Genomic DNA, 17,520 nt, shown 5'->3' with positions numbered 1-17,520 from the left:
CTTGGGTTCATAACCGGCGACTACTACACCAAAACACCAGGCTACGTGACAAACATGCTGAAGAGTATGAAGATCCCACCTCTCCAGGAAAGAAGGAAGGCCAATAGACTTATCTTCTTCTTCAAGGTGGTTGAGGGGCTGGTGCCAGCAATGCCTAGCCAAGACTTCCTTACCCCAGTCCGGCAATCAAAGCGTAGAATTACCCCTAAACATTTCAAAGACTTCAAAGTAAACAATATCGTTGAACAATATTCAGTTAAAAACTCTAAGTGCTTCACACCAATCCAGTGTAAAACCCAATTATATAAAAACTCATTTTTCCCTAAGACATTAATAGAGTGGAACAATCTTGAAGAAAGTGTTGTTCGCGCGGACACAGTTGACATATTCAGGTCAACTGTCCTACAGTGGGACTAACCACCCTCTCTTCCGTTGCGCCTACACCGAAAGGTCCTGCGACGTACATATCCAGATCCAGACTAACCTAGTAGCACAACTTTGCGAACACTTTCAAGAATGAAAACATTCTGTCCGAGTTTATGAATATTTGCGCTTTATATATTAGCGACATTTGAAAATGTTATATCTGTTTTTGTTTTTGTTTTTTAAGTTAAAAAAATACCGGGTATGTGTTGTTTCGAAAGGTGACTCATGCCTTTTTTGGTAGTATTTAAGGTTAGTGCGTTGTAACCTTAAATCAATTAACTCCCTTATCGGAAGTAGTTACTTCACGACAGTGTAAACAAAAGAGCTGCAATGTCTTGATCTTTTTCGACAATTACTAGACTATACCGTGTACCAAAATGACATCGCAGGAAAAGATCAAGGTAAAAAAAGTTTAAATCAAACGGTCTCTTGGAATCATCGACAGTTGTTTATTGCAATATCGCAATTCATTTCCGTTGATTGAGTATTACTTGTCTGTCAATTATCAATATTATATCGACCAAAGCCCTGTTATAGTGGTGCTAATTGGATATTAATTAGACTCGTTCATGGTTCGACGAATTTACAATTTTCCAAAATTTAGTCACATATTTTGATATTTTGAAAAAGAAAGAACTTATGAACGAATTGAGATTAATGATGGTTAGCGTGTGGCTATGATATTTATTAGTGAAAACATCATTTTGAATGATAAATAATCAAATTATAACGAAATATCAACTTTTCTGAAAAAAATATTTGTTCGCTTTCATATATATAACAAGGTTTTCAACTCAACACGACCCGAAAACAGGGTGCATCACTTTAAACAGCCAATTAACTCATCACTTGTGCAGTGATTTTCTGACGAACTCGGTCTTATTCAACGTAGAAATTAATTTCCTTTATGCAAATGTACATACTGTATCTTGCAAGATTTTTACAAATACTGGGTAAATTTTAAGAAATAACACAATACACAGTCAGACCTGATCTAAGACTGAAATCTTCACGGAGTAAAGGTCATATTTTCCCTGCAAAGTTCACAGACCTCGATACCATAATTGATTAAAACGTATGAAAAAACATTCTTACCTTTCTCATTACATGATGCATCAATACTGACTATCCAGCGCCATTTGAAACCTTTGTCTTTACACCTAAAGATTTTTATTCATAAATCGGGTCTGATCGACAAGTAGGTAAAAAATCTTGCAAGATATTTACATTTCCATAAAGGAAATTCATTTCTGCGTTGAATAAGACCGAGTTCGTAAGACTCACTGCACAATTGATGAAGTAATGGCTGTTCAAAGCGATGCACCCCGTTTTCAGGTTATTTTGAGTTTCATATTTTGTACTTTCGCCCATGTGATTAGCTGATGGATGGGTAACAAAAAAAGTTTAGCTGATTTTTGATTTTTGCATTCTCATGCCTGATAAGAATGTAAAAAATTCTCTACTTTCATGAAAGGCTTTATAAATTTATTTTCTCCTTTATAGGAGATCAAATAGAGTAACCTGAATAGTTGTAAAATTCTATACATCACCATAGCTACTGCTTAAAGGGGCCTTTTCACAGATTTTGGCATTTTTTAACTTATTCATTAAATGCTTTATATCGATAAATGTAAACATTGGATCGTAAAAGCTCCAGTAAAAAATCAAGAATAAAATTAAAAAAAGGAAAAGAACATTGCCCGGACCAGGTTTCGAACCAGTGACCCCTGGAGTCCTGCCAGAGTCCTGAAGTAAAAACGCTTTAGCCTACTGAGCTATTCCGCCGAGTACATATATTTGAAGTATTTTATACCTTATATAAGCAATCTTCGTAATTTCACAAAATTTAACGACAAAAACAGAACTCTCCAAATTATTCAATCGTTTCGCGTTGCAACGCTTTATAATTTTTAGGTTTTAAAATCGTCAAAAGATGCATATAATGGCTATATTAGACCATGGTAAATGTTCAGTATTACTGTTTCCTCAAAAATATCATAACTAAAACGAAAATTTGCGAATCTGAAACAACTTTTTTCAATTTTGTCAATTTAACAAAGCGTGAAAAGATCCCTTTAAGGATAATTTATATGGTAGTGAAATTCTTTACTCTCATAAAGCAGCTAGCAGAGTGTTACTTTTTAAGTTTTGTAATCCCTCCTTACACATAGAATCTCATGGAAGGACACTCAAAATAAAATTTAAAAATTGAACTGTGGTGTGGAGAAACAGCTCAATTCATGTGCATAAAGTTTAGTCTGCACATGCTAATCAGGGACAACTTTTTCTGCCTACACTGGATTTTTGTTAGGAGAGACCTACTGTTAATAAAAGCAAAAAGTGTCATCCCTGATTAGCCTGTGCACATGCAATAATACAGTTCACCCACACTGAGGCACAATTCTTTCTCTCACATAGCGTCTCACAGAGGGACTGCAGGAATCTCAGGAGCAGACCCGTGGTGTCCTGCAGGGGCTGCAGAAACTGGAGGCAGCTAAGAAGGACAAGGAGAACAAGGCAGCCCTCGAGGCTCTTGAGGGGCAGCTGCAGGAGGCACTGCACAACATGAAAAAGGTACATGTCTAGGGTTGGCTACACAACATGAAAAAGGTACATGTCTAGGGTTGGCTACACAACATGAAAAATGTACATGTCTAGGGTTGGCTACACAACATGAAAAAGGTACATGTCTAGGGTTGGCTACACAACATGAAAAATGTACATGTCTAGGGTTGGCTACACAACATGAAAAAAGGTACATGTCTAGGGTTGGCTACACAACATGAAAAAATGTACATGTCTGGGGTTGGCTACACAACATGAAAAAATGTACATGTCTAGGGTTGGCTACACAACATGAAAAAGGTACATGTCTGGAGTTGGCTACACATCATGAAAAAGGTACATGTCTAGGGTTGGCTACACAACATGAAAAAGGTACATGTCTGGGGTTGGCTACACAACATGAAAAAGGTACATGTCTAGGGTTGGCTACACAACATGAAAAAGGTACATGTCTAGGGTTGGCTACACAACATGAAAAAGGTACATGTCTAGGGTTGGCTGTACAACATGAAACAGGTACATGTCAACATTTCACTGCACAACATGTAAAAGGTACATGTCAACATTTCACTGCATAACATGTAAAAAGTAAATATCAACATTTCACTGCACAAATAACTGGGTTATTATACTACTCAGTATTTTGTGAAATTAACCTATTTGGCTAAGAAGAGTTTTATTTAGATATAACGTTTGCTTCATTTATTACAGTAGCCTTAATAGGAACAATTTTGCTCTATTTAAGTAATTTTGCTCAAGAAAATTTTGAGCAATATAGTGTACCTAATAAATAAATGTTTATGTACTTCTTACCAAATTTCAAATACATGACATGTAAAGCCAATGTTAAGTAAACAATCAAAGCTACGTAATTTGTTTCCTGAAATGAATATATTTGCAATATAGCATACTTGTAATAATCGTCAATTTTGCATACTCACTAATTGCTAAATCTTTGTTCAGAAATGAGAAGTATTTACCCTTTTCTTATGTATTATTAGCTTGAGAAAGAGATCCAAGAAACACAGAGTGATATCAGCCTGAAGTTGGGTCGCAAATCAGCTCCACCAGAAAGAAGGTCAGTGATGATAACATGTTCAGTATTTCTATCTTCCATTGCTAAACCATATTGTACTGTGTCTTATTGAGTCAAGTGCTTTTCATAAAACTTTATTATGCCCTAGGATCGAAAGATCGGGGGTATATTTTTTTGGCCTGTCTGTCATTGTATGTGTGTGTGTGTGTCAGTGTGTGTGTGTGTGTCCCAAAACTTTAACCAAAACTTTAACCTTCATCATAACTTTTGCAATATTAAACAAAGCAACTTGATATTTGGCATGCATGTGTATCTCATGGAGCTGCACATTTTGAGTGGTGAAAGGTAAAGGTCATCCTTCAAGGTCAAAGGTCAAATATATGTGTCCTAAAACTTTAACCATAACTTTAACCTTCTTCATAACTTTTGCAATATTATATGTAGCAACTTGATATTTGGCATGCATGTGTTTCTAATGGAGCTGCACATTTTGAGTGGTAAAAGGTCAAGGTCAACGTCATCCTTCAAGGTCAAAGGTCAATAAAAAAAAATCAAAACTTTAACCAAAACTTTAACCTTCTTCATAACTTTGTATGCCCCCGGATTGAACAATCGGGGTATATTGTATTTGGCCTGTCTGTCATTGTATGTGTCTGTTTGTGTGTGTGTACCAAGACTTTAACCAAAACGTTAACCTTCTTCATAACTTTTGCAATATTGAACATAGCAACTTGATATTTGGCATGCATGTGTATCTCATGGAGCTGCACATTTTGAGTGGTGAAAGGTCAAGGTCATCCTTCAAGGTCAAAGGTCAAAAATAAAAATTCAAAGCGGTGCATTAGGGGGCATTGTGTTTCTGACAAACACATCTCTTGTTATTTATTTAAGATTGTCTTTAAAATGTTGATTTAGCTTCATTTTATTACCATGTTTCTGTGTCAGTAAAAAAATAACTAACTATCTACAATAATATGTGATAAATTGATGCCACATTAGATTTATCATTTTTGTGTATTTGTACCTAAAATATACATGTGTGAAATCAATACGAAAATACTGTTATTTGGATGTTTTTTTTTAAGCAAATAAGTGAACAATGTGTTATAACATATTTTTAGCTCACCTGAGCACAACGTGCTCATGGTCAGCTTTTGTGATCGCCTTTTGTCCGTTGTCCGTCGTGTGTCATGCGTTGTCCGTTGGGCGACGTCAACATTTGCAGTGTTCACTCTCTAGAGGCCACATTTATTGTCCAATCTTCATGAAATTTAGTCAGAAGATTGGTTTCAATGATATTTTGTATGATTCGAAAATGGTTACGTTTGCTTGAAAAACATGGCTGCCAAGGGGCGGGGCATTTTTCCTTAAATGGCTATATATGGCTATAGTAAAACCTTGTAAACACTCTAGAGGCCACATTTATTTTCCAATCTTCATGAAACTTGCTCAGAAGATTTGTCCCACTGATATCTTTGATGAGTACAAAAATGGTAACCTTTGCTCGAAAAACATGACTGCCAAGGGGCGGGGCATTTTTCCTTATATGGCTATATATGGCTATAGTAAAATCTTGTTAACACTCTAGAGGCCACATTTATTGTACAATCTTAATGAAACTTGGTCAGAAGATTCATTCCAATAATATCTTGGACGAGTTCGAAAATGATGCCGGTTGGTTGAAAACATGGCCGCCAGGGTGCGGGGCATTTTTCCTAATATGGCTATAGTAATACCTTGTTAACACTCTAGATGCCACATTTATTGTCCAATCTTGATGAAATATGGTCAGAAGATTTGTCTTAATGATATCTTGGATGATTTCGAAAATGGTTACATTTGCTTGAATAACATGGCTGCCAAGGGTGGGGCATTTTTCCTTATATGGCTATATAAGGGTATAGTAAAATCTTGTTAACACTCTAGAGGCCACATTTATAGGCCGATCTTCATGAAACTCAGTCAGAAGATTTATCCCAATAATATCTTGGATGAGTTAAAAAATGATGCCGGTTGGTTGAAAAACATGGCCACCACAGGGGCGGGGCTATTTTCCTTATATGGCTATAGTTAAACCTTGTTAACACTCTAGAGGTCACATTTATTTTCCGATCATCATGAAACTTGGTCAGAAGATTTGTCCCAATGATATCTTGGATGAGTTTGAAAGTGGTTTTGGTTGCTTTAAAAACATGGCCACCAGGGGCGGGGCATTTTTCCTTATATGGCTATATATGGCTATAGTAAAACCTTGTTAACATTCTAGAAGCCACATTTATTTTCCATCCTTCATGAAATTTGTTCAGAAGATTGGTCTTAATGATGTCTAGGATGAGTTCGAAAATAATTATGTTTGCTTGAAAAAATGGCTTCCAAGGGGCGGGGCATTTTTCCTTATATGGCTATAGTAAAATCTTGTTAACACTCTAGAGGCCACATTTTCTGTCCGATCTTCATGAAACTTGGTCAGAAGATTCATCCCAATAATATCTTTGATGAGTTCTAAAATGATGCCGGTTGGTTAAAAAACATGGCTGCCAGGGGGCGGGGCATTTTTCCTTATATGGCTATAGTAAAACCTTGTTAACACTCTAGAGGCCACATTTATTTTCTGATCTTCGTGAAACTTGGTCAGAAGATTTGTCCCAATAATATCTTGTTATCTCAGGTGAGCGACTTTGGGCCTTTCAGGACCTCTTGTTTTGTGATCAGAAGAATTACTTTTCATGTTGCTACTGTCATATAATTATGAATTTATTGACTTTCTTTTATACATTATTATCATGCCTCATGAATGTTATGCAATTGTTTAGTACCTTAAAGAAGCTCTTGCCAACAATAAAGGAAAAGCAACCTAAAATGGTTACTATGTCAATAAGGCCTGGTCCCATTCGGTCGTAAGTCGGATGCATGAGATAGGGGTGTTTTGATTCTTGTACTCAATCCCATTCTTGACTAACACAAAGGATTTATCTTTTATATTGCAAAAACAATAGATAAAGATTCTCTTTAGACTGCGTATCCTTAAATATATTAAATACGTTCATCATCAGTCTCAGACATGTCACATAAAATGTTTTAACGCTGATTAGAACTATGACATCATTCTCAGACATGTCATATAAATTGTTGGAACGCTGATTGGAACTATGACATCATTCTCAGACATGTCACATACAATGTTGTAACGCTGTCAGATTGGAACTATGACGTCAGTCTCAGACATGTCACATACAATGTTGTTATGCTGATTAGAACTATGACATCATTCTCAGACATGTCATTGACATTGTTGTAACGCTGATTGGAACTATGTTATCAGTCTCAGACATATCACAGACATTGCTGTAACGCTGATTGGAACTATGACATCATTCTCAGACATGTCACAGACATTGTTGTAACGCTGATTGGAACTATGACATCAGTCTACGACATGTCATAGACACTGTTGTAACACTGATTGGAACTATGACATCAGTCTCAGACATGTCACAGACATTGTTGTAACGCTGATTAGAACTATGACATCAGTCTCAGATATGTCACAGACAATGTTGTAACGCTGATTGGAACTATGACATCAGTCTCAGACATGTCACAGATATTGTTGTAACGCTGATTAGAACTATGACATCATTCTAAGACATGTTGTAGACATTGTTGTAACGCTGATTAGAACTATGACATCAGTCTCAGACATGTCACAGACATTGTTGTATTGCTGATTGGAACTATGTCATCAGTCTCAGACGTTTCACAGACATTGTTGCAACGCTGATTGGAACTATGACATCAGTCTACGACATGTCATAGACACTGTTGTAACACTGATTGGAACTATGACATCAGTCTCAGACATGTCACAGACATTGTTGTAACGCTGCTTAGAACTATGACATCAGTCTCAGGCATTTCACAGACTTTGTTGTAACGCTGATTGGAACTATGACATCAGTCTCAGACATGTCACAGATATTGTTGTAACGCTGATTAGAACTATGACATTATTCTCAGACATGTCGTAGACATTGTTGTAACGCTGATTAGAACTATGACATCAGTCTCAGACATGTCACAGACATTGTTGTATTGCTGATTGGAACTATGTAATCAGTCACAGACGTTTCACAGACATTGTTGTAATGCTGATTAGAACTATGACATCAGTCTCAGACATGTCACAGACATTGTTGTAACGCTGATAAGAACTATGACATCAGTCTCAGACATGTCACAGACATTGTTGTAACGCTGATTAGAACTATGACATCAGTCTCAGACATGTCATAGACACTGTTGTAACCATGATTGCAACTATGACATCATTCTCAGACTTGTCACAGACATTGTTGTATTGCTGATTGGAACTATGTCATCAGTCTCAGACGTTTCACAGATATTGTTGTAACGCTGATTAGAACTATGACATCAGTCTCAGACATGTCACAGACATTGTTGTAACGCTGATTAGAACTATGACATCAGTCTCAGACATGTCACAGACATTGTTGTAATGCTGATTAGAACTATGACATCAGTCTCAGACATGTCACATACAATGTTGTAACCTGATTAGAACTATGACATCATTCTCTGAAATGTCACAGACGTTGTAATGCTGATTAGAACTATTACATCAGTCTCAGACATGTCACAGACAATGTTGTTACGCTGATTAGATCTATGACATCAGTCTCAGACATGTCACAGACATTGTTGTAACGCTGATTGGAACTATGTCAACAGTGTCAGACATGTCACAGACATTGTTGTAACGCTGATTGGAACTATGACATCAGTCTCAGACATGTCATAGACACTGTTGTAACTTAGATTGGAACTATGACATCAGTCTCAGACATGTCACAGACATTGTTGTTACGCTGATTAGAACTATGACATCATTCTCAGACATGTCATAGACATTGTTGTAACGCTGATTAGAACTATGACATCAGTCTCAGACATGTCACAGACATTGTTGTATTGCTGATAGGAACTATGTCATCAGTCTCAAAAGTTTCACAGACATTGTTGTAACGCTGATTGGAACTATGACATCAGTCTCAGACATGTCACAGATATTGTTGTAACGCTGATTAGAACTATGACATCAGTCTCATACATGTCACAGACATTGTTGTAACGCTGATTAGAACTATGGCATCAGTCTCAAACATGTAATAGACACTGTTGTAACACTGATTGGAACTATGACATCCATCTCAGACATGTCACAGACATTGTTGTATTGCAGATTGGAACTATGTCATCAGTCTCAGACGTTTCACAGATATTGTTGTAACGCTGATTAGAACTATGACATCAGTCTCAGACATGTCACAGACATTGTTGTAACGCTGATTAGAACTATGACATCAGTCTCAGACATGTCACTGACATTGTTGTAAAGCTGACTAGAACTATGACATCAGTCTCAGATGTATCACAGACGTTGTTGTAACGCTGATTAAAACTATGACATCATTCTCTGAAATGTCACATACAATGTTGTAACGCTGATTAGAACTATGACATCAGTCTCAGACATGTCATAGACACTGTTGTAGCACTGATTGGAACTATGACATCAGTCTCAGACATGTCACAGACATTGTTGTATTGCTGATTGGAACTATGTCATCAGTCTCAGGCATTTCACAGACATTGTTGTAACACTGATTGGAACTATGACATCAGTCGCAGGCATGTCACATACATTGTTGTAATGCTGATTGAAACTATGACATCATTCTCAGACATGTCACATACAATGTTGTAACGCTGATTAGAACTATGACATCATTCTCAGACATGTCACATACAATGTTGTAACGCTGATTAGAACTATGACATCATTCTCAGACATGTCACATACAATGTTGTAATGCTGATTAGAACTATGACATCATTCTCAGACATGTCACAGACGTTGTTGTAACGCTGATTAGAACTATGACATCATACTCTGAAATGTCACAGACACTGTTGTAACGCTGATTAGAACTATGACATCAGTCTTAGATGTATCACAGACGTTGTTGTAACGCTGATTAGAAGTATGACATCATTTTCTGAAATGTCACAGACACTGTTGAAACGCTGATTAGAACTATGACATCAGTCTCAGACATGTCACATACAATGTTGTAACGCTGATTAGAACTATGACATCAGTCTCAGACATTCACAGACATTGTTGTAACGCTGATTAGAATTATGACATCAGTCTCAGACATGTCACATACAATGTTGTAACGCTGATTAGAACCATGACATCATTCTCAGACATGTCACATACAATGTTGTAACGCTGATTAGAACTATGACATCATTCTCAGACATGTCACAGACGTTGTTGTAACGCTGATTAGAACTATGACATCATTCTCTGAAATGTCACAGACACTGTTGTAACGCTGATTAGAACTATGACATCAGTCTCAGACATGTCACAGACATTGTTGTAACGCTGATTGGAACTATGACATCAGTCTCAGACAATTGTCATATACAGTCCACTCTCGTTAGTTCGAAGTTGGCGGGAACAAGAAATAATATTGAGATAACGAGAGTTCGAGATATCCGATTAGGCGTTTTTCAAGAAAAAATGAGACGAAAATTAACCTTGTTTTTAACATCTAAATACCTGCTAAGTGGTCTAACTAAAGCCGTCACCGTGTGGCATAATACTCTCTACCTGATATATACGCGTTTTTACGAGGCACATATTTAAATGCTTAAAATGAAGTTTTAAGTATTCCAGAATTGCATGAACACATGCGGTTATAATTTTTCTGAGCTGTCGAGTAAACATCCGGTAATGTTCCTATTTAAAGTTATGATGCAATTGACGTCCAATCATGGTTTTCCATCTGAACATGCGTAAATCATGTTCCGGAATACTGAACTGTTCATGTACATTTTGTAGTTTGAAATGCGAAGTTCAATCGTAAATTTGCGACGGTTTATATATGCACAAATATAACTCAATGCATTTTGGAATGTTGTTTGTAAAAGTTTTAAAAGTGTTAATGGAGAACAACATTACACACCTGTGATCAATGATGCAATCAACAGATCAATTTCCTACCGCACAGTATCGGGAGCAGCCGGGCGAGGCGGGACGGTGAAGTATCAAAGAAAATTTTTCTCATCTTTTGCCAACACTGGGACAGTTATTCGCACTTCAAGATAAACCACAGTAAATACATGTAAAATCGGGACTCGGTGTAAAATTTTATATCGACATATCGAATAATTCGACATAACGAAAATCGAGATATGGGATGTTTATTTATATAGATAAAGAAGGAAAAAAGTTGGGACATTGAGCTTACTTCGACATATCGAGAATATTGAGATATCCAATATCGAGATAACGAGAGTGGACTGTACATTGTTGTAACGCTGATTGGAACTATGACATCAGTCTCAGACATGTCACAGACGTTGTTGTAACGCTGATTAGAACTATGACATCATTCTCTGACATGTCACAGACACTGTTGTAATGCTGATTGGAACTATGACATCACTCTCAGACATGTCACAGACATTGTTGTAACGCTGATTGGAACTATGACATCAGTCTCAGACATGTGAAACTGTTGTTACGCTGATTGGAACTATGACATCATTCTCTGACATGTCACAGACACTGTTGTAATGCTGATTGGAACTATGACATCAGTCTCAGACAATTGTCACATACATTGTTGTAACGCTGATTGGAACTATGACATCAGTCTCAGACATGTGAAACTGTTGTTACGCTGATTGGAACTATGACATCAGTCTCAGATGTATCACATATATTGCGTACTATTATGCATAAACCAGGTTATTATAAAAAAAATAAATTCAGGAATGTTTGTGGTCAAATCAAACCAATAATACAAAATATTGATACAAAGGAATTTAATTTAAGCAGTTTGTTGATTTGCAAGGTTCTTCATATGTACTATATTAACAATTACTAAAAGGAAAACTTGCTGAACAAACATTGAAATTATATTCATTTATACCAGTATATGGGTAAATCCTAGATAGCAAATTTTTTATGTCATCTAGATACTTGTTAAATCAGACAACATGATGTTTATTGAAAAATACAAAAGGATAATTATTGACAAATCATTGTGAAATAGGTGAAAACTGGCCATGATCATTTTGAAATTATTGAAATGCAAATTCTAAGAGCCTTTTACCAACTTATTTGTATAGGTCTTGTTTAATTCAGTAAGATTTCTGTATCCAAGCTTGAAACTTTAAACACACATTTAAGTACAATCAATGACTTAAACAATTTACCAATCAAACATTTACCTGAGTGTTTTGTTTTGTATTTTGAACCTTTGTAATAAATTGATTGCATGTTGTGAGGATGTGTTCATTGTCAGCGTGGAAAATATTTGCTTGTTACTAGTAGTACTTTCAAGACATCTTTGCATTATTAAGTGTGTTTGTATTGTTTCATGTAACTTGAAGTTCATTTAAAAAAGGGCATGATCAAATATGAATGATTTTGTATTCAAGCGTGTTGTTTGATCAATACAACTTTAAAGCTTCAAGTATTTTACTGAGCCTATGTTGGCCCGTGTCTTCCATTTAATACATGTCTCTTTGTCCAACATATAGAAATGTACACGTAATATTTATGACAGCATTATATATCGTGTATTACAGTCTGACAGTCTCTTAGAAACTCCTATGGCCTCATGCATGTGTGTAAAGTGGCCTCCCAGATTAGCTCTTTCAGTGTGGGAACGGAATTTTGAAGGCCTTTGCAAACAGTTTGGATCCAGATGAGACGCCACAGAACGTGGCGTCTCATCTGTATCCAAACTGTTTGCTATTCTGATAGTATTCTTTGAAAAAAAATTGAAGAAAATACTAATTTTACAAGTTCAGCAGACGACATTTTAGCAGACGACAAATTTCCCAGCATGCAAAGGGTTAGCTTATGCAGTCCACACAGGGAGGACACTTTATTTGTACACTGGATTTTCATTTATACGGGACTTCCTTTCATTCCATAAGAGCAGAAAGTGTCGTCCCTGATTAGCCTATATAAACTGTACGGGCTAATCTGTGACAATACCTAATGCACATGTATTAAGCCAGGTTTTAAGAGAGCTTGGCTGATATGTATCCTGTAGTATACTTCAATGTTGCCTATGCTATCTCACCAAGAAATCCTAGTTGCATAATTTTTTAGAAATTATTGTAGTTTTTTGTTTCCAATTTTCGAAGGTCTATGACAATTTATTCTTGAAATGGCAAAATTTCACATCAAGTAATTCTTCAGCAAACAAATACTGTTAATGGTAGGAGAAATCAAACATTGTTTACTTCAATTAAATTTAAAACAAAGTTATTTGAAGCCTTAAGCAGATACAGACATGCTTACTTGTATTTGTTGCAGAACTTGTAAATTATGTCTATTCGTCATTTGATCAAATCAGAACAGAATATTGGGGATTTCCCAACAAAGCTATAAAACATTAATGAGTGTGACAAGTAAAACTAGAATTTGCAATTGTAGAAAACTCTTATTTTGTAAGTATATACAAAATTTAAACTAAACTTGTCTTGTGTAGGAAACCACTGGACCCAGATGAACAGGAAATGGCATACGAAATCAAGTCGCAGCTGATGAAGAACATTGAGATTCAGAACCAGAAGTTGAAGACGGAGTTCACGCTTCACGAGAAGATGACCGAGTCACGGATGCTGAGTCAGCAGAATAAACGTCTGCATGAGGATGTCACAATGTCTCGCGCAAATTCCATGAGGCTTATTAAGATGTTTGAGCGCAAAGCAAAAGAAGGTACAGTAATATTTTGACAGGGCTGTAATTTTGTTGCACAAAATTATTAAAATTTGCTTGTTAAATGTAAAATTTGTTTTTGCAAACACCCTTGATACCTTTTCCATACTCAAAGATCCTGGACTGTCTTTCTTTCGTCAGTCTACCCCTCTACTCCCCCCCCCCCCCCAGTCTTTTACTTTAACAATTATGTATTTCACTATTTATATCATGAGTATTAAGCCATAAATTATTTTAAGATCTAAATGAAACTCCCCAAGTTTTTCAATACTCTTTAAAGCTGATACTCAATGGGTACAAAAGTCCTAAAATAGTCCAAAGCGTACAAATAGATGGTCAGTTATGAAACTATTCCTTTATACATTAGAGCATTTTTCAATTATGACAATTTCCTCTTTTGTCTTTTTTATAACAGCTGATACAAAGTTGAAAGAGATGGCGCAAGAGGTAACCAGATCTCAGGACCTAGCTGAGAAATACCGCAATCTTTACGAGCTGGAGCGTCGTAAGAATCTCAAAGAGGGGGATCAGCTTCCGCCCATCGACGTCCAGGACAATCTCCCCAACAAGGAATCCACATACACGTTCCTAGGGGGAAACACAAGGGTCAACGACGTTATACGAAAGAATGAGGTAAATTATACTTTAACTACAGGTTTTCTTTCACTTCCTAATGGATTGACTACTTTGCTTTTTTTTTAAATAAGGGGATAAGGGATTGGTGTTATTTTTACATTAAGGTTGAGAATTTTTTTAATCCACGGAATTATTAATTCTGGGGAAAGATCAGTTCTAGAAAAACAACTGCAAGGCTTGTAAAAAGCCGATTATAGCGGCAACTGTAGAAAGAAGTGAGGTTCTGGCTGGATAAAATTGATGGCAAAAGAGCTTTTTATGTTGCATAAATAACGTGCTTAATTCTTGTATGTAACAGTGTCAACTTTGGTCAGGACTACACTGTTCACCGTTGATATGATTTGTGCAGATACTTTCTTGAAACTGGAAATGCTGTTAAACCTGAAAGCATATTCTTATAACATGTAACAAAAAAATTAATTAATATGATTTTGAATATTGGTGTTAAATTTCATGGTTTTCTTAAACAATCCTTGGATAGTGTAAATGTTTTATATTATTTAAAATAATTAAGCTTACATTAATTTTAATCATAGTAAACTTGTGTTTATACAGTTTTCATAGATGTGCAACTTTTTTGCAGTATATTGTGATAAGTACAAGCAGTAAGTGTAATTATTGCATGTTGTAACCATAATATAAGCTATTCATGTAGTTACATTTGGACTGTGCTCTGTGAAAAGGGTGTTTAATGCATGTGTGTAAAGTGTTGTCTCAGATTAGCCTGTGCAGTCTAGCCAAACAAGCTAATCAGGGACGACACTTAACGCTTTTATGATATTTTTCGTTTCAAGAAAGTATCTTCGTAGTAGAAATCTAGTTTAGGCGGAAAGTGTCTTTCCTGAGTATCCTGTGCAGACTGCACAGGCTAATCTGGGATGACACTTTACCCACATGCATTAAACCCCCTTTTCACAGAGCACATCCCTTTTATGATATAGCCATGGATATTGTTACTAAAGAAGGTAAAGTTTCGGTACAAAATACACTTTTACCAGTAAATTAACATCGTAAGGCTGTCCAAACTACATAAAGAAATAATCAAAAGGACAAGATTATGTTTCTTTTGTATTTATAATCATTTATAATCATTTGTTGTGTTGCTCCTTTTTAGCACGACTATTATATATGAAATATATATAGTGGAGCTATCCTACTCTGCCCAGCGTCAGTGTCTGCGTTTGCGTTAGCTTGCAAATGTTAAGGTTTTCGTACTTTTCCAAATATTTTCTTTGTCCCTTGACATATTGCTTTCATATTTTGCATACTTGTTAACCAACATCACCCCAACCTATAAACAAGAGCAGACAACTCTATCAAGCATTTTGTCATATTTATGGCCCCTTTTCCACTTAGAATATGCAGCAAATGTTAAAGTTTTCGTACTACCCCATTTATTTTCATTGTCCCTTGACATATTGCTTTTATATTTTGCATACTTGTTAACCAACATCACCCCAACCTATAAACAAGAGCAGACAACTCTATCAAGCATTTTGTCATAATTATTGCCCCTTTTATACTTAGAATATGCATATTCTTGTTAAATCTATGTTAAAGTTTGCGTTCTACCCCAAATATTTCCTAGTATATCCTTTGGCATATTGCTTTTATTATATATGTTGCATACTTGTTTACCAACATGACCCCAACCTATAAACAAGAGCTGACCACTGTATCAAGCATTTTGACAAATTATGGCCCGTTTTACACTTAGATAATTGAACATTTTGCTTAAATTGCCATAACTTCTTTATTTATGATCACATTTTATTATTACTTTGACAAAACAACACTTACTTGAATACCACAATGGATTCCACCCAAACAATACCCCACGCCCAAACCCAGAATCCCTCCCCCCCCCCCAAACCTCCTCCCCCCAATTTTTTTTTAAACATCATCTCATAAATTACCACACCCCACATTATACCCCCCTACCCCCCCTCTTACCCCCACCCCCCCTACCCCCCACCCCCCCCCCATTTTTTTTTAAACATCATCTGATAAATTACCACACCCCACATTATACCCCCCTCTCCCCCCCCCCTCCCTACTCCCCCCTACCCCCCCCCCCCCCCACATTTGTTTTTTTTGTCCTTTTTTGTATGTTTGAAAGATCGTCTATTAAATTATTGAATATAAACAAGTTCCCTATGATGGCTTACGTTATACTGTCAAGCACTTGAATAGTCGAGCGCGCTGTCCTCTGACAGCTCTTGTTATGCCCCCGGGAAAGTGGCATATAGCAGTTGAACTGTCCATCTGTCAGTCGGTCAGTCCGTCAGTCTGTCAGTCTGTGCGTCCGTCTGAAAACTTTAACATTGGCCATAACTTTTGTAATATTGAAGATACATGTAGCTACTTGATATTTGGCATGCATGTGTTTCTCATGAAGCTGCACATTTTGAGTGGTGAAAGGTCAAGGTCATCTTTCAAGGTCAAAAGTAAAAAATACAATCCAAGGTAAGTAATAAGCGCAATAGGGGGCATTGTGTTTCTGACAAACACATCTCTTGTTTATTGTGTTTTCGGGCATAAAACTAAAATTCATAAAAATAAAAATGATTATTTAATTGCTGTTTTTGTATGGATTGGATTATTCCTTTTGATTGCCAATTTTTATTTATAAGTCTGCAATACTCAAGGACTACAACATTGGCAATTCACTTGTGCTATATAATCATCATCTTATATTTCCTATACATCTACATTGCCCTGTAAAATTTTGGTAATATATTTGAAAATATTAACATTGTTGTTGTTCACTTATAATAGAAATCTCCAATGCAAGTTAGTATTCTAAAAAGCACTGTAGTTGTGAAATTAGTTATGTAGATGCAGAAAGGTTAAGTGTATGCTTTTTATTTGCGCTTTGCTCTTTGAAAACCAGGCTTAATGCATCTGCATAACATATCGTCCCAGACTGGTTCATTAGGCTAATCAGGGATGACACTAACCGCCTTGACTTGATCGCGTTTAGAAGAGTTTTTTTTATAAAAACAAAGGCATTAAGTGGACA

At 36.3% G+C, this 17,520-nt stretch overlaps 2 protein-coding genes across 4 annotated transcripts in view; both read left to right on the top strand.

Annotated features, from left to right (window-relative positions):
- Nucleotides 1-17,520, top strand: part of LOC127880903 (E3 ubiquitin/ISG15 ligase TRIM25-like) — a 285,579-nt gene that overhangs the window by 251,148 nt on the left and 16,911 nt on the right. The window lies entirely within an intron of this gene.
- LOC127880917 (inner centromere protein-like) overlaps nucleotides 708-17,520 on the top strand; it is a 31,184-nt gene continuing 14,371 nt past the window's right edge. For all 3 annotated transcript variants that reach the window (XM_052428421.1, XM_052428420.1, XM_052428422.1), the window contains exons 1-5: nucleotides 708-827; nucleotides 2,845-3,000; nucleotides 3,993-4,069; nucleotides 13,633-13,862; nucleotides 14,278-14,495. In XM_052428421.1, coding sequence (XP_052284381.1) covers nucleotides 804-827; nucleotides 2,845-3,000; nucleotides 3,993-4,069; nucleotides 13,633-13,862; nucleotides 14,278-14,495 — 705 coding nt within the window. In that variant the 5' untranslated portion in view covers nucleotides 708-803. The remainder of the gene's footprint in view (nucleotides 828-2,844; nucleotides 3,001-3,992; nucleotides 4,070-13,632; nucleotides 13,863-14,277; nucleotides 14,496-17,520) is intronic.

The sequence above is a fragment of the Dreissena polymorpha genome, chromosome 5 (genome assembly GCF_020536995.1).
Source record: "Dreissena polymorpha isolate Duluth1 chromosome 5, UMN_Dpol_1.0, whole genome shotgun sequence".
Classification (NCBI taxonomy): Eukaryota; Metazoa; Mollusca; class Bivalvia; order Myida; family Dreissenidae; genus Dreissena; species Dreissena polymorpha.
This window is presented reverse-complemented; position numbering and strand designations above follow the sequence as displayed.